The 24,625-nt window shown below is 42.5% G+C and overlaps 1 protein-coding gene across 1 annotated transcript in view; it reads right to left on the reverse strand.

The window, feature by feature from the left end:
* Positions 1-13,376, reverse strand: part of LOC144823022 (kinesin-like protein KIF12) — a 230,625-nt gene extending 217,249 nt beyond the window's left edge. Inside the window, exon 1 of the mRNA XM_078681148.1 lies at positions 13,268-13,376. Coding sequence (XP_078537274.1) covers positions 13,268-13,287 — 20 coding nt within the window. The 5' untranslated portion in view covers positions 13,288-13,376. The remainder of the gene's footprint in view (positions 1-13,267) is intronic.
* Between the last annotated feature and the right edge of the window lie 11,249 nt (positions 13,377-24,625).

Below are 24,625 nucleotides of genomic sequence, written 5' to 3' on the forward strand. Positions count from 1 at the left end.
TACACATAACTGGAAGAAACCCACAAGGTGCGAAAAACCAGTAAACAGGGGAGAAGAGGACTATACAACAGAAAAGAAAGGTCGTTTTATACCACCGGGATGGGTAAATGACATCATTTTAGATCTTCAAAAGCATCTGGAAACTTTCATCATAAGCCAAATCAAACCATTGACTAGTAAACTGGATAAAATGGCGCATGAAATATCGAAACTGGGTAAGGTTATGGAGGTGCAAACGGTCACTAAGGCAAACCCTGAAGTTGCTGTGCCGCCCCAACTAACTCGCTTGGCTAATAACAACTGCGTGAGTAATAAACAATGCATCATAACGGAAGTGCATCCCGAAACAACGCCTACTGCCAATAAGGGGCACGAGGGCACAACAAAATATCCGGGGAACTGGGAACACACTAAAGGCCCGGGACAGGGAGACTCTGAACACCCGAATAGAGGACTATTGGTTAGCTCCAAACAGCTTAACCCGCAATCGGGCAATGACCAGTATGAAAGACACCAAGCCCACTTGCCTTATGTAAACATACCGCCAGAAGCCAGTCCTTTTTCAGTTATATTCACGGGGGTTCCTGAACTCAGAATAGGGCAGAGAGAATCGCAAAGGGAACTAAAAGCCAAGATTATCCATTGGCTAAATATTCATAGACCATTGCAGGGGGATGAACAGGGGGAAATTTTAAATGTAAGAAGGGTAAGCTGGGTAGGGAGGAGGAGAAAAGACAGAGAAGGCAATTGTATCATTGTAAATTTCAAAAACACAAACCTAGTGCAATACATCCTAGAAAACCAAAATAGAAACACCACAAGCACAATTAGGACCATGCCTTTATGCTACTTTTACCCTAGAACACCAGATACATACCCCACAAACCCCAAACAGGGTAACAGAGGCAGAATAGTAGATGACCACTGGGTTAGGTACAATGATCTTATTACCCAGAATTTTCAATATCAACCACACCCCCAGTGGACCAATAGATTTAGCCCCTTACTGACCCTAGACATTAATGAATGACTAGCGGTATCAGATAAGACTGAACCGGTCAAGAGTAACAGGACCCAGAATAAGGATTTGGGAGTAAGTAAGTATACGGAGGGCCAAGGAATGCTATATATAGTACCTTCTATAGATAGGGAGAGAGATTTTACCTCACCTACAGAGGTAGACTGTACCCCACCTAATGAAGTAGATTGCTCCCACCCTAGGGATAGAGGAAGAAACGAGGAAAGGAACTTTCAAGTGAGTAATAGCAAACCACGCCCCCAGGTCCCCACTGAAAAAGATGAGAAGGAGGGCAAGATAAACATTATATCCTGGAATGTAGCAGGGTTAGCTGCTAAGTTTGACAATACAGAATGGAGGAAGGAAATAGAAGATTACCAGATACTTGCCTTTCAAGAGACTTGGGCATTGAACCCGGCATTATACCAGCTAGAGGGTTACAAGTGCTTTGCTGTCCCAGCACAGGAAAGCAGATCAGGGAGAGCAAAAGGAGGTTTATCTGTTTATGTTCATTTATCCATTGAAGGGAAATGGGTAGTCCCATCATGGGTGTCACATACCCTGCAGTTAGTAACACTCCAAAGCAGAGGATTGAAACTAGAACTTTTTAACATCTACAATCCAGGGCCCTCACAAGGGGAGAACGCTGCTATATTAGAGCTAAATCAAAGATTAAGTGAAAAGGTTGATCAGAGAAAAGAGGCGGGGACCCCAATAATACTCCTGATGGGTGATTTTAACTCCCACCTCTGCCCAAATCTTCCCATTATCCTACCAGACTGGGAGGCATGCCCATTACAAAAGGGGCCACACTTTGAGCATACCAAGGAAGGTACAAGCTTATCCACAATAATAGAGACTCATGCACTAGTCCACAATATGGATATGGCAGGACGGGAGAAGGGGGGCGCACTGGTCCCCACATTTAAGGGGAGAGGGTGTTCATCAATAATTAACTATATGTTTATATCAGCTTTTGCGACACCCCGCATTACAAAGGTTATTACAAAGTGGAGTTCTTTTAGTGATCACAACCCACTATTTATAGAACTAAGGTATTTGGGTTATAGGAAAAAGGTCACAAAAAGAGAGGGTAGGTTGCAACCGATAGCCCAGGGGAGACGATTAAAATGGACAAAAATAAACCCCCAGGACTTTTATAAAGCCTTAGTTCAAAAAGGCGAGAAATACGTAGATCAATGCCTGAACACCCAAATAGAAGCCATAGAGGTAGTAGCAGCGTTTGAAGCTTTAACAAATTTAGCAGATAAATTATTGGAAGTGGAAGATTCAGCCAAGCCAAAAGTGAACCATCCACGATGGTTTGACTCTACCTGCTCTAAGGCATTGAGGAATTTAAAAAAAGCCCTCAAATCCAAACCTAGGAACATGGCACATGTAGCTAACTGTAGACAAAGTTACAAGGCTTCGGTAAGGGCAAGGAAAGCAGTATTGCAAGCACAAGTCTGGGCAGATTTAAGAGAGGCAGGTGAAAACAGGGATTACTCGGAATTCTGGAGAATTGTGAATAGACCTTGTTTCCACGACAATATAGCACCAACCATTGCTTCCACAATCCTCCCAGAAGATTGGGTCACCCACTTTGAGGGCCTATATAACAACACGAACACGGGCATGCAGGAGGGAGTATGGGTGGGAGACAGGAGCATAGAAGTAACCCTTACTCTGGAAGAGATAAGGATGGCGATTCAAGGTCTCACCCCCAATAAAGCTCCAGGGCCCGATGGTACACCACCAGACCTTTACAGAAGTAATCTAGACCTCTGGGCACCAATTTTAACAATGGCCCTCAACGCAGCTATCAGGTCAGGTCTACCACGTTCTTGGTCCTCCGCCCTGATTGTGCCCATTTTTAAAAAGGGTAGCAGAGAAGATCCCAAATGTTACAGACCAATCTCATTAATTGATGTCTCCGCGAAAATATTGGGACGGGTGATCCTAAATCGTTTAACGATCTGGACAGAGGAACATGGCACCCTAGCGGAGACACAGTACGGCAGATTCACCAGTGACCAGTGTTTGAATTTGTACCTTTTAACGGCTAAATATACGAAAGCAAGTAGTGGCACCATATACATGGGATTTATGGATTTGGCTGCTGCCTTTGACAATGTTAATAGAAATAAACTATGGGCTATGATGTATAAAATGGGAATTGAGAGGGAGCTCATAGAAATCTTAAAGGAGCTCCATTGGAAAACCACGGCTAGGGTGCGTTACAGCAATGAGGGAGGGCAAACTGAATCTTTCCCCTGCTCAAAGGGCGTAAGGCAAGGATGCATCCTTGCGCCTTTTCTCTTCTCATTATATATCAATGACTTAGAAAATAATCTTATTTCCCTTGCCGTGGATTGCCCGAGAGTAGGACCGCGCCAGATTCCAGTATTGTTATATGCTGATGACGCGATCCTCCTAGCCCGAACACCGAATAGTTTACAACATCTGGTGAACGGGTTTGTGAAGTTTATAGCCGACCTGGATTTGTCTGTAAATTTAAAAAAATCATTTGTCATGATGGCTGGCAAGAAACCAACCAAGAAGCCTATTTTTAAAATTGGGACACACATACTGGAAATAGTGAACACCTTTCCGTATTTGGGCCTATTGTTGGATGGCGACATGCATTTTAAATAATTACTGGAGGATCATTGCTCTAAATTGGTTGCATCAAATGGAGCTATCCTAAGTTTTGCTCACAGATTGGGTCGATGGTCCCCTGAACAAATAATGACCCTGTACAAATCAGTTACAATGCCAAAGGCACTATATGGTGCAGAGGTGTGGGGATTCAGGGATGGGAAAAAACTACAAATCAAAGAAGACAAGTTTCTTCGGAGAATTCTGAAAGCCCCCCCCCCTCCACTGCCGCCGAGATCGCCCACTCAGAACTGGGAATCCAATACATCACGGATCAAGTTAACATCAAGCCAATCACAGCCTGGATCAGAATATGGACCAATCCTGAGGCTGAATTAACAAGGGAAATTGTCAAAGATTGTTTGCAAAGGGACAATGCCATGCAAATCCCCTGGCTAAGATATGTTAAAAACACTTTGACAGAGATTGATCAGTCCCACTTGTTCTTTGACGTCTCGCAAATCACGACCAATTGTAAATTTGTTATTAAGAATTTGCTTCTAGAAAAATCTCATAGATCCAGAGCTAAAGCGGCAAAGGCTAAAACGACAGTAATGGCATATGATTTAGTAGCTAATGGGGTAGGCATGGAACCGTACTTGTTCTTGATGCATAACCAACATGCGAGATTTTTAATGCTGCGTTTTAGGCTCAATCTTTTACCTAACATTTTAGCTTATCCTTCTGGTTTTACCTTAACGATTGAGCAGAAGGGTGCCTGCGGCTGCGACAATAGGTCTCCGCAGGACACCCTTCACTTTATATTTTTATGCCCATTTTATCAATTGCCGAGGCGTCGATTCCTGCTTCACATCTTGAGGAAACAGAAATTACGTCATGCGAAAGCAGCCCTCCTATTTTTACAGAAAGCAAGTGACGTGTACACTTTGTGTGCCATTTTAAGCTTCCTAAAAGTAGCGGTTAGACTGAGAAACACTAGAAACTGATCTAACTGTGAATGTAAATTAATGCCCACTTTTATCTCTATGCCTTATATGTTATGCTACTGGGGGTCAATTTGATCTAATTTTAACTAATTGTATTTTAAAACACTATTGTAAGTTCAGAAATAGAGTTTAATGATATTTTAGGTGTATTTTTAAAATGTATTGATATGATGTATTTTTATGATGATTTTTAATTGTCGAAATAAAAACTAACTGAACTGAACTGAACTCAACTGCACCTTTTACTTTAAGGAATGTTATGAATGTAGAATTCTTTACATGTTCTAGAGTGTTAATATTCTGTTAAGCTATGTGTATCATTTAAAGGCAAGACTTCATCTAGGAAGTACTGGTCGTGGGTCCTGATATGAATAAATCATAATTTAACTTTCAAGTCTCTTTTGGATTACTTAAATGTAGCACCTTACTACAAGGACCAAGTGGCCCACTGGTTCCGGCTGCCACTGTCCCTGGTCGACCGAATCACAATTAAAAAAATGGTCATACTACCGCGTTTTTTATATTTATTCACAAATATACCAATCCCCTTGACACAACACTTCTTTACAAAATTGAGATCCCATCTAATCATACTAACATGGGCAGGTCATTATCCAAGAATTAGTTGGGAAGAACTCACTCGCCCGTATGCACAGGGGGTTTTCAGAGCACCAAAAATGCACCTCTATTATCTTTGTGAGCAGGCAAACTTTGCGCACCACAGGCATCGCCTGCATAAATATGTCCCACACGTTGCCATAGAATCGGATGAGGCTCTCCCCATTCTGTTTACAGCTCTTATACCACAGAGAAGGACGGAAATTCCACGGTCTGTTATAAATCCAGTAAAGTGCTCAATCCACGCACGGAGCAAATTAGCGCAACAAGCACATAAGGCACCACTGTATGCCCCTGCACTCCACCTTCTACACCATCCAGATATTTCAGTCACACGAGAACAAAAGGCACAGAAACTGCTGGACAAGATGGGCTTGCGCACCATGGGGGACATGTTCAGAGAGAGGTTGTTTATTAATTCTACAGAACTCTTCACTGACATCACACAGACGCTACTCCTCTTTACATACATGCGACTCATCAGGGGCGCAACTAGACCCAAATTTCGGGGGGGGCTAACACTTCAAATGCTGGAGGCGGAGCCAAATTCAGAGTCAGACTAAAATTTGCTTGTGGGTCATCCTGTCATTGTAGTGGTATAATGCATAGGGGTTATTTTTTTGCCAATACATCACAGCTCAATTCGAAGCACACTGGGCTCTAACATTAATGTATTCATAATAGTATTTAACAAGTTTTGAGGAAGTTTAGGACTTTCCTTCAAGGAATTCTAGTAGAACAAATATTAAATGTTGTATTTTAGTACACATTTAATGAGTTTACCTACTCTCATATGACATTTATAAATACAGTTTTGCCAACAATTAGTGACTTATGGATATGATGCACTGTAAAACACCTGAGTTGAATTGTATTAGCTTCAACCATTAGGCATTCAAAGTACTTTTAGAAGATATTTGGGTTCCTCCATCGTCCCACCTCCCAGAATGGTTCGAATTATTGTGGCAAATAGTGCAGTTTAAGCAAACTTCTATAGTTATTGTTTTACTGAATGAAATGAATGATTGCAAATATTATGTAAAGTGCACTTTTACCCTAACCAAGCAGCCTGGTGCTGAGCAATAAATGAAGGAGAGGTGGAGACTGCACTAATATGGAATAGGCACGTTTTTTTTTTTTTTTGAAGGGCTGAAGTCTCTGGAGCTCGGGAGACAGAGTTCCAATGCTTTGATGCCAGAAAGGAGCAGCATCAGCATCCAATAGGTACTTGCCTAATGTTAGGAATGCAGGCAGTTGACTACTGCAAAGCATAGGATTTTGGAAAGAATATAAAGAGTGATACAATGGTGAAGAAGCTGTTTTATGGAGAGCGCCAAGATCTAGGAACAACACTTTGAGGTCACATTGTTTTACGTTCAAAGTCAATAGACAGTACAACAGTGAGTGAGAAGAGATTGTGAAGCAAGGGGGAAGTCCTCTTATGAGGCATCCAGGAGGGTTTGAATGATTTGAAAGCAGGAAGCCAAAGATAGACTTCCATTATCTAGTTGTGAGAAAATAGTTGAATTTATAGCAGTCCTGTGATTGCAAGAAGAGTTGGTTTTGCATCACATGAGGATGCTGTTAATGCAAGTAGAAAATGTGCCTGATCTGTTGAAAGAATGAGAAAAAGTAGTTGAAAATAAAATCAGGATTTTTTGCTGAGTCAACCTCGAGTGGCCTATGGGTCCAGCTCCATCGCCACCAAATTAAATACCATATCTATTCATTGAAGGTTCCCTAAAGATGAAGCCCTCTGTGTTGTTACAATTGAGTTTTGATTTGACTTGATCCAGGAGGCAACTGTGAAAAAGCAAGATCATAATTTCTCTTGGGCAGACCCCAGAACATTGCCCAAGAAAATAATCCTATGATATCATCTGTGTAGGACATCACAGAGAAACTAAAGGGTTGTATAAATAAAGTGAACTTAATAAGATAAAGAGTAAACAATGTAGGGCTCAGAGAAAAGCCCTGTGGGATTCTGCAAGTGAGAGGTCTCGGACATGACTAAAATACGGGGATGTGGACTGTTTATGCCCTCTCAGATAGAAAAAAGGCAAGACACTCCAGGGCAGTATCTTCAATGCTACATTGCTCCAAATAATTGGTATTTTAATAAACATTTTATAAAGTTTAAAACAATCATGTTATTACAGTGCATATGAATATCACCTTAAAGCACATACTTTGTTATTTTAAAATGTACTCTTTATGTGACATAGCCTATCCTTCCATAAGTGCAGACATTAAGATGTATACCTCAGTAAACAATACAAAAAAAACTGTGTTGGGGGTCAGCTTTAACCTGCCACCTAAAGTTTCCATGAGTGAATGCTAACAGGCAATATTCCCCAGCCAAGGTTAACTAAGAGCAGCCAGTGGGCCTTATTATTTTGCATACGTACTGGGCTTTAGCCACGAGTCCCATATTCAGGAAAGTTTCCGGGTCATCCGTGTTGCCACTAATCACCAATGTGCTGTCTCCTAAGCCACGGGTGATATTCAAGCCCAGAGATTCATGAAGTGCCTCCACTGCTGCAGCAGCCCTCTCAGCTTGTGTAGAGTAGCGGATGGTCTGTCAACCTTTTGTGTTTTTTTCGTACGTTGCGGTCTGGATTTCAATCTGTTCTGGGATGACCAATAAATAGGGCTACCCAAGTTTGTCAGAGCTTCAGCCCATTTCCAAACTGCTGATGTATCAGTATAGATGTGGGATTTCCCATTGTACAAGACTTTCAGATCCGCTGGGAATGAAAACATGTACTTGAGGTGTAATTTAGGGAGTTGTTTCTGAACATCCCGATATGCTCTCCTTTGTTGTTGCACCATTGGAGGGTAATCTGGAAAAATCAGTACTTGTGTATCATCAATTGTGTATGGTCCATCAAGGCCAGACTAGAGCTTTTGTTGTGCCCTGACCCAAAGAACCTGGCTATCTATATTGCCTAAACTGTGTGACCCTGGGCAATTGCTTTCCTTCACTGTGACTCTTTTTTCAGGATCATTATATTTTAAGGTACCTTGAAATAATTGTTCAGGATGCAAACTGTGCAGAAACCTCTCTTGTATATTGTTTAATGTACCATAATGATGCTGAATCTATAACAATAAAGGCCTTATATAGGAGGCTCTAAATACTTGACTAGGCATGCTTGCCTACCACAACCTGTCAACTGGAAGCCAGACTTTTGTCACAGCATGGGCATGGTCTGTTTCATAGCATGACTATGATTACAGTTAACCCTTCACCCTGAGAAAAATGCTGCACATCACGACGACAGTTTCACTGATAGTGTATTGCATAGCCTCTTCAAGGATAAGAACCTGAAGAAAATTGCCCTGCCTGCCCACTTTTTGGCAGTGCTGGGGTCATCTCAACTAGCACACTGCAAGATTATGCCTCTTTGTCTGTAGTATAACAGTTAGCTCTGTTGTGGCAAGTGAAACGAAATCGAGCAAACTCTGTAGTTGCTGCAGATGACATTATTATAGGCCTGGCTGGCCCTTTGGATGGCAGTAGTTATAATATGGGCCTGTGCCTGTTCAACTGAGAAGAATGATGTCAGGTAATAGGCTATAAGTGTACTTAGTAACCCTTCCAAACAACCTTCAGTGCTAAAACCCTTTGTTTGTTCCGTGAGGCCCCCTATCTGAATATTGGTCCCCATAACTTTCCTTCTATTCAAGGAATGAGATTCTGTCTTGTATGTTTTCAAAGTGCTTCCTGAGCACTCAGATCTCATGTCAGTTTTGCTTCGGCTTCTGATATTAAAACTGCCAGTTTCTTCTGATCAGAGTTAATCCTACATCAAGCACTAGAGAGTCAATCTTTGCTACCAGAGCTGCATGAGTATGCTTTATAGTGAGCAATATAGGTTCAATATGTCAGGAGTGTCCGCAGTTGCGGTTCATCCCTTACCCCCATGCCCTAATCCTCAACTGTCAGCTCTCCCCTGTCTCTTACCTTCTTCCTTGCATGTCTACCCTTCCTCTTTCTTGCGGAGCGTTACTTTTTCTCACTGATTATTTCCCTCATACGCTCACCTTTCCCCCTGCTCCCTCCCTCACTCCTATAACCTGTTACTTTCGCTCTCTGGCTCTGCCCCACATTCATCCATTTTTCCATCCATGCTGTAATTTCCCATCGGATTGCCACCTGGCCAGTGTGTTACCTAAATAGCGGATATTTTTAAGTAACAGCTGGTAAAAAAACCTTGTAACTCAACAAAAGCTCATAGTTATTCTGGTTTGAAATACGAGGTCCAAGCAGTTAATACAGGTATATATCCAGAGCCACTGGAGGTATGCAACTGTATGGCTGTGTTTTTTTCGCGTTGTTGAATATTTGCTGCATTTGCCACAATCTGCAGATATTTACAGAAAAAAAATGTTTTTAGCTTAAACGTTCAAAAGTTACAAAAGAACGCAGCTACATGTTGCCACACAGTTGAAGGACCTTGGCAAATGGTAACTGGTCACCTTTCTGTTGCTTATATCTGTATTTCAGTTTTAAACTGGTATTAATGAGATGCAACCAATGTTTAGACAGTGTTAAAAAGTGTAAAAAATTACAAATTAATATAGTGATGCTATAACAAAATGTGCAGCATTATGCCACATAATTTACTGAACCTTGCTGCATAATTTGGCTCTCCCCTGCTGCAGAATTTCAGTGGCCCTGTATATATCACATCAAAATTATTACCAAGCAACATACACAATTCCTAAATTATTATTAAAGCTAACAGAGTCTTACTCTTTGCTGTTCAATATTTGTCTCTAAACATTTTTGATGACCTGCCTTTATGACTTTGATACTCAGTTGGTAAATGCAATAATTGCAGCTTCACATTCACTGTGCTCCAGATGAAGTCTTATTTTTGTCTATAATATCCGGGTGTGCATCGCGAACTCCTCAAGACCACTATACTTTCTGTAACACTCACTGTACTGTGTTCATTTTAAACCCCACTGTCATTTTAGTTTGGTGTCATTATAAAATAAAATAAAATTGCCTGAGCAAAATAGTTAAGAGTTACGAGTGATTTATTTTTTATTTTTAAAAAGCTAACAGCAGATTTAGTTGCTATTCACTTACCAGCCTCGTCCCCATTTGCATCTGAAAATATGGCAAACCTATGTATATCATAAGCCAACTTTACAATCATCTCTTGCCTACATTCTTTGCAAAAGTCTGTTGTGATGAGGGTGTATTCCTTTTTGTTTGCAGGATACTCTGTTCATTCCTGGGCAGGGGGAGGGGGGAGGTCGGGGGCTTTGATGTTTGACTTTAACTTCACACCTTTAAACCCTGCAATGTTGCCAGTCTCGCCGCTGTTGTCATGCAGATACAGCCATTAAGGAATGAAAGAGTGATGCAGGGGAGTCTTCTAAAAGAAAGAAAGATGTAAATAGGATAAACAAAAGGAAAGCTGTGACCGCCAGGGCTTTAGGACGGATCGAAAAATACCCTCGATGACCCTTGACTACTGCCTGGCAGCCTCAGCCCAGCCCACGGAACCTGACGGGGGGGGGGCTGAAGCCCCTTCAGCCCAATGGTTGTTGCGCGCCTGCGACTCATGCATGCCGTTACAACGTTATGTATATCCTTTCTGCAGAAGCCTCCGACCCTGCAGGCATTACAGATTCTGCTGTCTGCCCCCACACGGGGGCGCCTAATCGCTAAACTCTACAATTCAGCTCAACAGGAGAAATACAGAGAGACCGAGCAGGCGCAAGGGAGATGGAACACTGCACTGAATACACCTCTATCTAGAGGTGACTGAGGATTTTGTTACACACTCACTGAGTTCCGAACATTGACCTGTAATCTGCGTACTGTTCATTTTAAATGCTTGCAACAACTGTATTATACACCTGTGTAGTTGCATAAATACGGATTACGGAGCAATTCTGTCTGTATCAGGTGTGGGAATAAGCAAGCAGATTTTTTACATGTTGGTTGGGCATGCCCTCCTTTTAGGTGCTATTGTAGGGAAATGACAGATGTTCTGACAATCATATTGTCTGAGCCAGTCCCTAATACTACACAAGTGTGCCTCCTTGGCTTGGGAAAGACTCAATGACTGCCCAATCGCATATTAACTGTGGTGGCCCTATTACGAGCCAAAAGACGCATAGCTATGTACTGGGGTAGTAGAAGAGCCCGAGAACAAAATGCTGGATTAAAGACATGGGGGCAGATTTACAAGCCCCTTGCGCCACTTTTGCGTCACTTTTAACATGTGAAAAGTGACGCAAAAGTGGCGCAAGGGGCTTGTAAATCTGCCCCATGGTGTTTGGCGGCTAGGACTGTTCTTGAAGAAGTTATAAAGAAATAAAAGAAGATAAAAAAGCCTATCGGTGATGATTCATTAAGAACTTTAATTGACCATTGTGGAATATGCTCAGGATACAGCCCCTTTCTTTTTTTTTTAATTTTTTTTATTTGAAAAAGCTTTTATTGGCATCAGCAAGAATAAAAGAAACATACAAAAATATATATATAGGTGGAGTATACATTGGCGGTTTTTATATCTACAGTCCATTTGTGGATGCGCGCTCTTTTCGTTTGTTTTCCCCCAGTTGAGAGGAGGGAAAGAAAAAGAGAAAAGGGAGAGCCCCTTTCTTATTTGGAGTTTGACCAACATGCACTGCATAGAAAACACGGCAGACGTCGGCCGCCCCTGCAATAAAAGCTGCTGCTGGAGGAAGGTTTGTCAGATTCTTTCAAAAGCCATTTTTTTTTTAAATCGTCTGATATTTTATTCTGTTCTATTCTATTTTATTCTATACCATTATATTCATAGCAATTTATAGAACTCGTGGCTTCCCCTCCGGGCCTCCCAGGCTGACAGCTTCCAGGAAGCATTCCGGTCTGGCCATTTAATTGATATTGTTTCGTGTGAAGCGCCCTGATGTTGAATTGATGAAGTCTGCGCTATACAAAGCACAAATAGGGAAATCAGAGTAAGTCTGTGCCTGAGACGCCCTCTTAACTGTGCCTAAAGCACGTGGAGATTCAGACTGAAAGACCCAAAAAGATTCTTTCAGAGACACCCGGAGAACTCCTTCTGTGAGTAGACATTGAGAGGGCAGCTTTGCCTGAGACGCCACATTATCTGTGCCTGAGACACACAGAGAACTGAGACTGACACATCCAGAGCCAGAGAGACAGTGTCTGGGTCACCCTGTGGCCTGCGCCTGGGAGTAAAGACACTCAGACTATGTCTATTTATGAGACACCCATGACTGTTTCCGATGCACCTTATAAATGTCTGAGACACTCGGGACGGTTTGTAAGACCCCAATAGTGATTGTGTCTTAGAGGTGTACCGCGATAATTCGACATTATACAGGCAGATATCGTGTCTGCGACATCTGAAGGACTATATCTGAAAGTGGGGTACTCAGGGGATCACTGTGTCCGACAATCAGGACTGAGACTCCCTGAAGAGCCTGCCCAAGTCTCCACAGAGACTGCATCTGAGAGAGACACAAGGAGGACAGCGCCTCGGAGTGAGACACCCTGCGGACAGCGTCTGTGAATGTGACATGCAGAGGACCGCTGTGCCTGGAGCACCCAGCACTGTTCCCAATACCCACTCATGAGTGTCTCTGGGACACCCCACCGACTCAGAGACGCCTAAAGAGAGCACAGCGAGTGAACACAGCAGAAATGCAGACACATTTTCTTCCACAAAAACTTAAATGATGGACGTTCTACAGGTCGAATCAGTATGGAAACGCCACAAAGATGAGTGCACAACAAAAACAAGTTTACCAGTCTGAAGGCACTTTACAGTGATTGCGTTGAACGAGACAGGCTGACCCCGAGGAAGGACTGGCCACCGGGTTTCGGATGGACCGTCTCTGCCATTAACAAGCCCCCCCCCCCCCCCCCCCCGCTCCCCCGTGCCACCGGTGCCCAAGGGGAGGGAGCCCCGAACACCATGAGAATCCCACTCACAGACAGAAGACACGACCAATTTCAAACCCCATCGAGAAACCCCCAGATACTTACCGGTGGTTGAAGAGAGACATTGTGTTTTTCTGTCCGGTGGGAAGTGTGGGGGTGGGTTAATATTAAACCGCAGTCCTCAGGAATCCCGGTGTAGTGTGCAAACCACCCCACAGACACGGTTAACCCATGCCTTGCGTTGAGGAATGCAGCGCAGGTAGACCTGGAAAATACCCGCCCTTCCCCATCACACCCCCACCCTCTTCCGTTTTCCTGAGAAGTCATCGTCTGCCCCAAATCAGAAACCACGTCACATGGCCTCAACTTCAGACACAGCCACCACGTGGCTGCACCGCCCTAGGGCCGCTAATACCCCTCCCCCCACGAGTCACCAATGCTGCCTGTCGCCATTAGACCAAAAGCCTGCACGCGGAGTTAAGGGGATGGGGGGCAGAGAATAAGGTGATGGGCAATACAGGGGTTTAAGCACAGAAGTCAAGAACAAGGTGAGGGCGATGGGGGCTCGGCGTTATGGTTTAAACACTGATGGGAGGGGCACGTGACGTCAGTCATTGTATACCGTGTCAAACGGCGCTAATTAACACCAGAAGAGTCTGGGTGCCTTCAATACACACTGGGCTACAGGGGCGAGAGCCTGGGGCGACATTTGGAAGGCAAGGTGTGCGAGGGGGCAATCCACAAACACTTCCTCTCGTCTCGGCATTACCCCAGACCGCCTTCCCTAACCCGAACACACACTCGCAAATACCTGAGCTGCGGTCTGGGCCCAGAGCAGCTCAAGCAGAACACGAAATACTTAGTCCGAGTTAAATATTTGCCAGAGGGGAAAAGTTAACTTTCCCTGCAAGTCGTTCGCAACCGTTTATCAGCAGTAACTACATCCTTGGCCTATCAGAAATAGCACCACTCTCCACTCCCCCCCTCCCCCGCGGACCTTCCGTGGCATAGCATCAATTTTAGTGCACCATTTCCGGATAGGGCACCGCGGTGTGACCCGTACTGGGATTCTTCAATCGAAAATACATCGGACCAAACTGGACTTTGGACTTGAATCCCCCAGGGAGCTGTCGACCGCTCTTTATGATGAATGAGATGTGTACAGCATGTAATAGTTTTAGAGACATAATTAGTGCGTTGACTCATTTCAGGGTCTCGGCAAAAGAGACTCCCACAATGATTCGAGATTTTTTTCAACCTCAAGATCTTTTGTGCAATTCTTTATTGAAGGCATTTTACATGCTGTTGTCTTTTAAGGTGACCAGTTCAACTGTAGGACAGCCCTCATGGACATTATTTATTTTCGGGCATTCCTATTCCCTCCATCTTAATTTCTTATTCCTCATCTCTCAATTTTCAAGCGTCTCTCATTGATCAATTCTCCTCCCTCGCTACTTATTTTTCACACTTTCCCCAGAGGCGTCTGTCCTCATCCTTCATTCATTTTTTTCCACACTCACTTTCAAAACCTCATTCTGCATCTATCATTCCTCATGCCACACTTCTCATACCTCACTCCTCTTCCTCCATTCGCCATTCCCCATCCTGCACTCCTCTCTTGTGATTCCTCAGAACTCACCCTTCACTTTCCCGTCTTCGTCCCTCTCTCCTCTTCTTCTGCTCCAAGTCCCTCAATGATCAGCCCTTTTTCTCACTTGAAGAGAGAGGTAATTCTTTGGACACACTGTGGAAATTCTTTACAACGTTTTGCTTATCCCTGGCATAAAAGTTGCCTATACTTCACAGCAGTCTGACTGGTTACAGGATAATAGTTGTGTTCTCATGGACCAATTGTGGGCACTCCTAACATTTCACAATCCTAGGAATAATAGTTCCCTGTCCTTAATGTGTATTGTTTGTTTCAAGAGCACGTTCAGTAACCTTGTCTTTAATGCACGGGGCGAAGATTTATGTATAAGGGTAATGCGTTTAGGACTGTGGCAGATCTGTGGTGCAGGTTTGTAGCAGGTGGTAGTATGCTATCAGAGTATTTTCTAGTTTGTTTGTTTGCACCAGGCCCTCTGCATCTTGTATCATCCAGCCCCCTCTAGGCTATTTCTTTCTTGCCCATTTGCCGAGATCCCAGCTTCCAAAGGGTCATGGCCATTAAATGGCGAATTCTTGTGGTTAGGGCATAAGTGGGGTTCAGTTCCATGGGCACTAATTCTTCCACAGCGTAATAACAAGCACATGTGTAACGTTTTTCAAAACTATAACTGCAGTTGGTAGAACTAGTAGTCTTCAGTCTGAGGCAGGGTCTGCACGTTGCTATTCAAGGAGTTGTGTACCATCCTGATCCTAATTTTCATGGCTTCTTTGGAGATGGCTACTTCCACTCTTGCTCTTTGGTTGCAACTGCTCACAAGGAATGTCAGGGTTGCCTTTTGTTTAATAGTAGGACTTCTACCCTCTGGACTGGGTCCAATTTGCATTTCTTGGAATTTTCATGCCTGGGACAGCTGACTAGTAGATGGGTTTTGCCTTTGATTTCTTATTTGTTGCATAAACAGCTTGATGATGCAGTTTTGTCCCACCAGAATGTGCTTCCAAGATGTTTGCCCTTGCCTTAATGAAAAGACAGCAGACTTCTCTGTTCAGAAGAATCTGGTAGTTTTCATTTTTTGACCAGGATAGAAAATGCATGGCTATGGAATGTCCGTCAAATGAGACAGTTTCGTTTTGTCTCTTTTTTCTTCAGCGTGAAATTTGGCACACTTTTTACACCAGTTTGGACAATAGGGTTCGTGTGGTCAGGATGCCGGCCCAACTGATGTGCTTCATCCTGTAATTTTTCAGTTTTTTGATAATACTTCAGTGTAGACAAAGCCCACATCTTGCGTCAGACCGTATAATAGAATGGCATTGGCTAAGATGGATCACAGATAAACACTGGACTCATAAATGATACGTCAAACGGTCCAGCCAGACTGAACAAGAGAGCAAAGCATTAGGCAGGTTAGCCACAAGTACTTATCAGATGGCGGTAGTTCTCACAATTGTTAATGAATTGTAACCAAAAATTAGGCTGTACCGACCCACTACAATGGGATTCATCAAAGGGGATCGAATATTTAACGGGAAAACCTGTCTGTTATCCAGTTTTTGCTCGACCCAGTTTTAGGCTCAACATTTTTTAACCTACCTTTCGTGCAACAAAGTGCCAATTATCCCTCACAAGTATATTATTGGGAGAAAAACGTATCAATAGGAATTGTTCAAATAAAGGTTGTGATTATTGTGGCCCCACTTTGTTGTATGGAACCGCAATAAATTGTAATGCACCTTGCAATGAAAAGATAATATTGTATCAAATGGTCGGGGCATTTGCACCAATTTTTGTAAATAAATTATTTTGTATTAATATTTATATTAATATTTGTAATACAGTGTGCCACGCACCCTCCTTGTGGTTAGTGGTGCATGGAACACAGGGAATACATCAATGAGTCTCAAATGTTAGCCATCGTCGAACGATGGGTGTTAACTAGGACAAAATACATTGTCATGAGAATCTAGTAAAGAGAAGTAATTCTGCCATCAAATGGATATGGGGGGATTTTATTCGGACTTTGCAGCTGAACGAAACTAAATAAAACAGAAGGTTTCACAGCGCAGGCGCATGAATGCTCTAAATACAGCATTCGATTGACGGTTTGCGTGAACGTTGCTGTCCAGGTGAATCAACTAAATCAGGGAAATTAATTCCATTTGCTGATTCTCTTTGATAAACCACATCAGAATGGTAAAAAAAACTGTGGACTACAATACAACTAGAAGAAAACTACCGGTGACATATCAAATCCCTTAAACTTAAACAAGGAAACCATGCATGTCACCACACGTTCTACAAACACTGTGGTGGAGGTCTGGATATGGCATTAGATGAGCATAAGTGGCAAAGCATATTAGTGAAATACCATCAGTTAATACAATGGGGAAAGCGATACAAACATACATCATAGTCACAAACATAACTATGTATATCATTATCAATATGCATTGTTGACTCAAATAATGCTTCCTGTCACCAGTTCTCATTGTGGTATATATTAAGCACACATGTCAAAGGTGGTTATTGGTGTGGCGAGATGCCAAAATACAGTTGATGCGCTAGGGAAAACGATGCACACACTCATCAAAGTCACAGACTAATCTATGGATATCACTTTGAGTATGTAATGGCGACTCAAAAAAAGTGCCGCATTTCTTCAGTCCTCAATTGTGTTAAGTCCTTTTGCTATGGAATCCACAAGTTCAATCTATTTGAGTTATTTTCTCGCAATCAGATTTGAGAAGACGCTTCCTCTGCAGGCTGGCCACGCCTGCTCGACAACATTGCCACCAGATATCTTCTGCTGTGTGTCCCAGTGCTTGAAAATGTTCAACTGGAGGTGTCCCTGTAACCACACACTTAATACAGCTCCTATGCTGCAAAATGCAGCTCTTCACCACTTGTGTAGTTTGCCCAAAATAAATGGAGCGGCATGGACACCAAATTGCATAAATAACATTTCTGGAGTTACAGTTGGTATAACTACTGTATTTACAGGCTAAATAATTTCCATATTTATAATGCCCCACCAATAGTGGTAATCCCCATTGTGTTTGTACATTTATTGTAACAGGTCTAGGTAAGGCAGCTCTCACTATATCGTCTTTCAGGTTGATCCCATTCTTGAAAGAAAAAAAAGATTTTCGCTAACGGATAGATGGTGTTTTGAAACAATCTTTACTATCTCATTGCTCACTTTGCTAAAGGTGTTTGCACACATTATCCACTCAATCTCCCCTTCCCCTGTGTGTGGTTCAAGGAGTTTCTGTCTAGGATTGTACCATGCTCTCTTGAGGGTTAAACAACCTTTACCATGCAGTACACTTATGACACATATGTCTTTACCATGCATACCTTTGACAATGTGTGTGCATTTACCCGCATGGCTTTACCACACATGCCTTTACCATGCAGTCCTTTACCAACCATGTTTGTTAGGTATATTGGTAAGTATGGGCAAATCAAAAAAATAATTTGCTGAGTTTATATTTAAATTATAAATATATATATTCACTGAAAAAAACATAGGTTTCAGGGCTGTTATAGTTAGCTGGACATTTCACTCGCACAAAACCATTGAAATTCCTCCGTTATAGTTAGTTCTGCTAACTATAACTCACGTGCCCGCAATCCACTGCTGATGATGTCACACATTACATCATTCATGACATGGTCAGTGACATCGCTGATGACATCACTGATGACATCTCAAATGACATCACTGATGACATCACTGATGACATCATCCAGTGAATGTGGTTTGGTTCATTATTTAAATATGTATTATATATGTAGCAATCTGCATTGAAGAATGAGTGGATATATAAATATAAATATCTGGATGGAGGATGTAGTAGCAGTGTGATTGTTTACTTGACTAATTTATAGTGTCTCACTAAATATATTAGATAGTGACTAAACTGTGTGAATATCTGTGTCACTTTGTCAGTTGTTGTGTAAACTGCTGCACCAGTTGGTTACTAGCTATGTGAAAGTCTATATTAGTTATTGATTAGTTAACTGAGTGTTTGTATGGGAGAGTGAATGTGTGTGTAGTTCGGTGGGGGGGTGTGACTGCTCAAAGATGTGTAAATAGTTGATTCAGTAAGTATATGAGGTTAAGACTATAACAGTTGCTTAGGTGAGTGAATATCTTTATGAGTGTGGTGAGGATCAAATATATCTCTCAATGGTACATGTCCATCTAAGTAGACAAATAAAAGGCAGTGTATGTGACAGTTGTATATAAATAAGTATACATAAGACTCAGTGATTGTATGAGTGACTGTATGGATAACTGTATACTTGTAATAGTGATTTTATAACACACTACGCATGAGTTACTATCTATATGAATAAATGTAGTGGTGTTTGTATAAGTGTGTAGCTGAGTAAATGTAAGTATGATCCATTGTTTGCATAAGTGAGTAGGATGACTGCATAAGTGAACAGGATGTGTGCTGCTGTGTAATGTCGATATAGGTGTATAAGTATATTTGATAGTGTTCTATTGATCATTGACAGCATGTATGAGTGAATCTATAGGTAAGTGATTAGATGTGTGTGTAGATCTAGGAATCACTGAGTGCGTTTTTAGAAACTTTTATTGGTGTGTCAATGGATTCAAATATGGTACTCTGTATTTTACAGTGAGTGATGAAAGGTTATACTAGTGTATGATGAGGTGTATCTGATAGTCACGTGGATGATGTCATCATTGATGTCATCAGTGATGTCACTGACCATGTCATGAATTATGTAATATGTGACATCATCAGCAGTGGATTGCGGGCGTGCAAGTTATAGTTAGCAGAACGAACTATAACAGAGGAATTTCAATGGTTTTGTAGGAGTGAAATGTCCAGCTAACTTTAACAGCCCTAAAACCTATGGTTTTTTCAGTGAATTTCTAAGGTTTTTTAAATGCTAATTCCTAACTATAACATGTCTGAAACCTGTGTCTTTTCAGCGAATTTCGAAGGTTTTTTAATTGGTAATTTTTAAATGTAAATATAGTTATATGTTTTTTTTATATTGATTTTCTACAGTTTTTTAACCGTTTATTTTTACATATTTTATTTTTTAATTAACATTATATATTTTTAATATACATTGAAATAAAAATGTTTGTTAAAATATTGAAACTGAAATATTGTTTTTTTGTTGAATGTATAAGTGCAGAACTATTAGTGTGTTGGTTAGTTAGGGGACTGCATGCATAGTGGATAGGGGTTTGAAGCAGTCTATGTGCTAAGGCCTGGCTTAGTGCATGAGTACTTGGGTACTGACTGAATGATTAGAGTACTGAAAGGAGTTTGCCTGGGTGAATTTATAAGTGTTTGGCTTTTGGCACAGTGAACGGATTAGTACATGGTACTGAATGGGTCACTAGAGGAGTGCAAGAGGAGTGACAGGGTGTTTCCTGGAAGTGTATGGATACTGACTGGGGAATTGAAGGTGTGAAAGACACGAGTGTGGGTGGTTAGTGGACTGCATGCATAGTGGATAGGCGTTTGAAGCAGTCCATGTGCTAAGGCCTGGTTCGGTGCTTGAGTACTTGGGGGCTAACTGAGTGATTAGAGTACTGCAAGGAGAGTGCCTGGGTTAATTTATAAGTGGTTGGCGTTTGGCGCAGTGTATGGATTAGTACATGGTGCTGAATGGGTCACTGGAGGAGTGCAAGGGGAGTGACACGGTGTTTGCTTGAGTGTATGTATACTGACTGGGGAATTGAAGGTGTGAAAGACAAGTGTGTAGGTGGTTAGAGGACTGCATGCATAGTGGATAGGCATTTAAGCAGTCCATGGGCTAAGGCCTGGCTCAGTGCATGAGTACTTAGATAGTGAGTGAATGATTAGAATATTGCAAGGAGCGTGCCTGGGTGAATTTATAAGTGTTTGGGTTTTGGTGCAGTTTAAAAAAAATTTTCAGATGGGTACTGGTGGTAACTGACTCTGACTAACCAGTCCTAGAGCCAGTGCTATGCTGAAAGACACTTAGGATACAGTTAAAACACCTACATACACTAGGGAACACTATGCGTTGGGGTACCCCTGTGATTAGAATGACCTTCTCTGTAAGCCGCTAGTACATAATAGGGCAGGGGGATTAAAATGACCTCTTAAAACATGCCACAGGGTGCGTTTGCACACTTATGAAGGGAGGGGGGGTGAGCTGATGTGTGCAAACATGCCCTGTGGCCGTTTTAATTTGGGGGATAAAGTCCCCTTGAATCCTGAGTGTCCCTTGGGTCCAACTAGCCCACCAGCTATCTCAGTTAGCTCCACAGAGCTGCATTGCAGAGAGGCGTAAATAGTGGCAAGGCCTGGACCACCTCTCAGCAACGCAGTGCAGTGGCACTTACTGGAAGCACCTGGAGGACTAGTTGGCCCGCAGGGCCCCTCAGGATTGAAGGCAAATTATTTCCCCATCTTAAAAAGTGCCACAGGGCATGCTTGCACACGTCACCTCAGGCCCCACCCCCTCCTTTCACCACTGTGTAAACGTGCTCTGTGGCCATTTTAATTTGGGAGATTAAGTCCCCTTGAACCCTGAGCGTCCCTAGGGTCCAAGTAGCCCACTAGGTACCTCCAGTAAGAGCCACAGAGCTGCATTGCAGAGAGGTGTAAAAAACAGCACAGCCTGGACCACCTCTGTGCAACGCAGCGCAGTGGCTCTTACTGGAAGTAACTGGTGGACTAGTTGGCCCCCAGGGTCCCTCAGGATTGAAGGGGAATTATTTCCCCATCTTAACCCCTTCGCTGCTAAGCCTTTTCCCCTCCTGTGCTAAGCCTTTTTTGGGCGATTTGGGGTAGTGCGTGCTTAGGCCCCTGTAACATTTTGGCCACATAAGGTATCCACGCCAATTTTGCGTCCTTTTCTTCCAATATCATGGGGATTCTAAAGGTGCCCAGGGTTTGTGGATTCCCTTGGAGGGGTCCCAGGAATTAAGCAAAATACAGTAAATTTTTGTTTTTTTCAGAAAAATGGCAAAAACGGGTTGCAAATGACAACCTCTGGGTTTTTCCCTGCAAATGTTATCAAAAAAGGGTTTGTGGGGATGAAATCAGCATTTTCCCAGATTTTAGGGAATGACAGTCTTTTGTCAGAGAACCAACATTTTTCACACAGTTTTGGCATTTTTCTGGGACATAGCCTATTTTTGCTATTTTTCGTGCTTTCAACCTCCTTCCAGTTAATTGTAGAAATGAGTTTGAAAGCAATATTGGATCCTGGAAAGCTATACATTCTAGAAAAGTAGAAAACATTCTGAATTCAGAAAGGGGTCATTTGTCTAAATCCATCAAGGTTTCTTTATAGAAACTAACAGTTAAATATTGGAAAAATTGAAAATTAGTCGAAAAAAACAGCCTTTTGTCTCAATGTTTTCACCTGTAACTTCTTATAAGTTTGACAGCTCTTTAAAATCAATATACTGTTACATCTGTTGGACCTTCCTGGTTGTGGGGATATATAGGACTTGTAGTTTCACCAAGAACCCGACTAACCCAGAGCCAAAAACTGAGCAGCAACTTGCAATGGTATTCTATTATGTACCGGGTATAGAGCAATTATTCTGGGAAAATGTATACATGGAAAAATCGGTATGAAAGACACCTATGTATTTCTGGATTGGGTACAAATTATAGATTTTAGAAACAGTATATATTTGCACATTTTCAAAATTGGGAATACTCATACTAGCATGAGAATTATTAGTTATTTTTCAAAATTACTTCTTTTTTACACCACGTCTTTCATTTGGAAGGCAAAAAAGCATCAAAACTCAACAGGTAATAACAGTTGCTTTACAAATCTGAATTACCCTGAGTCTCCCGATAAAAATGGTACCTCACTTGCGTGGGTCAGCCTAGTGCCTGCGACAGGAAACGGTGCAAAACGCAACGTGGTCGCACCTCAATTTCGCAGTGAAAAATGGCCCTTTTTTGGCAAAGTGCCTACCTGTAGTTTTTTAACCCTAGCTCTGTCGGCACCTAGGGATACCTAGCAAACCTATACATTTTTGAAAACTAGACACCCAGGGGAATTCAGGATGGGGTGACTCGACTGCCTCCCACCAGGTTCTGTTACCCAGAATCCTTTGCAAACAAAAAAATTGACAAAAAAATGCATTTTCCTCACATTTCTGTGGTGGAAAGTTATGGAATCTGCGTGGATCAACAAATTTCCACCCACCCGGCGTTCCCCAAAGTCTTCTAAGAAAAATGGTACCTAACTTGCATGGGTCAGCCTAGTGCCTGCGACAGGAAACGGCGCAAAACGCAACATGGTCGCACCTCAATTTCGCAGTGAAAAATGGCCCTTTTTTGGCAAAGTGCCTATCTGTAGTTTTTGAACCCTAGCTCTGCCGGCACCTAGGGAAACCTAGCAAACCTATACATTTATGAAAGCTAGACACCCAGGGAATTCAGGATGGGGTGACTCGACTGCCTCCCACCAGGTTCTGTTACCCAGAATCCCTTTCAAACCTAAAAAATGGACAAAAAAACAAATTTTCCTCACATTTCTGTGGTGGAAAGTTCTGGAATCTGCGTAGATCCACACATTTCCTGTTTTTTTTTTACCTAAATTTGAGGTTTGCAGGGAATTCTGGGTAGGAAAACATTGGGAGACCCACGCATGCCATACCTCGCTGGAATCCCCCGGGTGTCTAGTTTTCAGAAATGTTTGGGTTTGGTAGTTTCCCAAGATGGCCGCCGAGCCCGTGGGAAAAAACTCAGGTGCCCCCCCCACCTCCATAAACCAGGTAGTTTTGCTATAGGTAATTTTAAAGTCTCCACCGTATGATTTGGGCCTTTTCCTGTTGCAGCCACTATGCCTACCCATGCAAGTGAGGTACCATTTTCATCGGGAAACCTGGGAGAACGCTGGGTGGGAGGAAATTGGAGGATCCACGCAGATTCCATAAATTTACTACACTGAAATATGAGAAAAACGTGAATTTTTTAGCAAAATTTGAGGTTTGCAGTGGATTCTGGGTAGGAGAATGATGAGGGACCCACGGAAGCCATACCTCGCTGGACTCCCCCGGGTGTCTAGTTTCCATAAATGTGTGGGTTAGGTAGGTTTCCCTAGATGGCCACCGAGCCCCGGGCCAAAAACTCATGGGAACCCCCTTGCAACACCAAGTTGGTTTGTGATAGGTAATTTTGATGTCGCCTCATTAGGTTTTGGGCCCTTGCCTGTTGCGGGTCCTTGACCCACCCACGCAAGTGAGGTACCATTTTTATCGGGATACCTGGGGGAACGCTGGGTGGTAGGAAATTTGTGTGAGCCCGGTGATGCCACACTTTCCCACACAAAAATGTGTGAAAACACACATGATTTCAGCTAAAATTGCGGTTTGCAAGGGATTCTGGGTTAGGGAACTTTGGGGGATCCACACAAGCCATACCTCCTTGGAAGCCCCCAGGTGTCTACTTTTCAGAAATGTATGGGTTTGGTAGGTTTCCCTAGATGGCCATCGAGCACGGGCCAAAAACCTAGGTGACCCCCCTTGCACCACCAAATTGTTTTGACCTTGTTATGTTTTCAGTTCTACAGCGTGAGAATTTTGGCACAATATTGCATGGAAATTGTGACAGACATTGTCAAGTTTGCAGGACATTGTGGTTGAAAAAATAACTTGATATTCACAAGAGAGACATCACCATGTACTCCCATGGGTTAACAATAATATCTACATTTAGGAGGTTATTCTTAGATGGAATGTACACCTTGACGGAGAGACTCAAAAGACAAAGATTCCAACACAGCTATCAGTTTTTCAAACACAGACACATACTGGTTGGATTTGGCACGAGGGCGAGTGATGGTTCAGCACCTTTAAT

This window comes from Lissotriton helveticus, chromosome 3_1, assembly GCF_964261635.1.
Source record: "Lissotriton helveticus chromosome 3_1, aLisHel1.1, whole genome shotgun sequence".
Classification (NCBI taxonomy): Eukaryota; Metazoa; Chordata; class Amphibia; order Caudata; family Salamandridae; genus Lissotriton; species Lissotriton helveticus.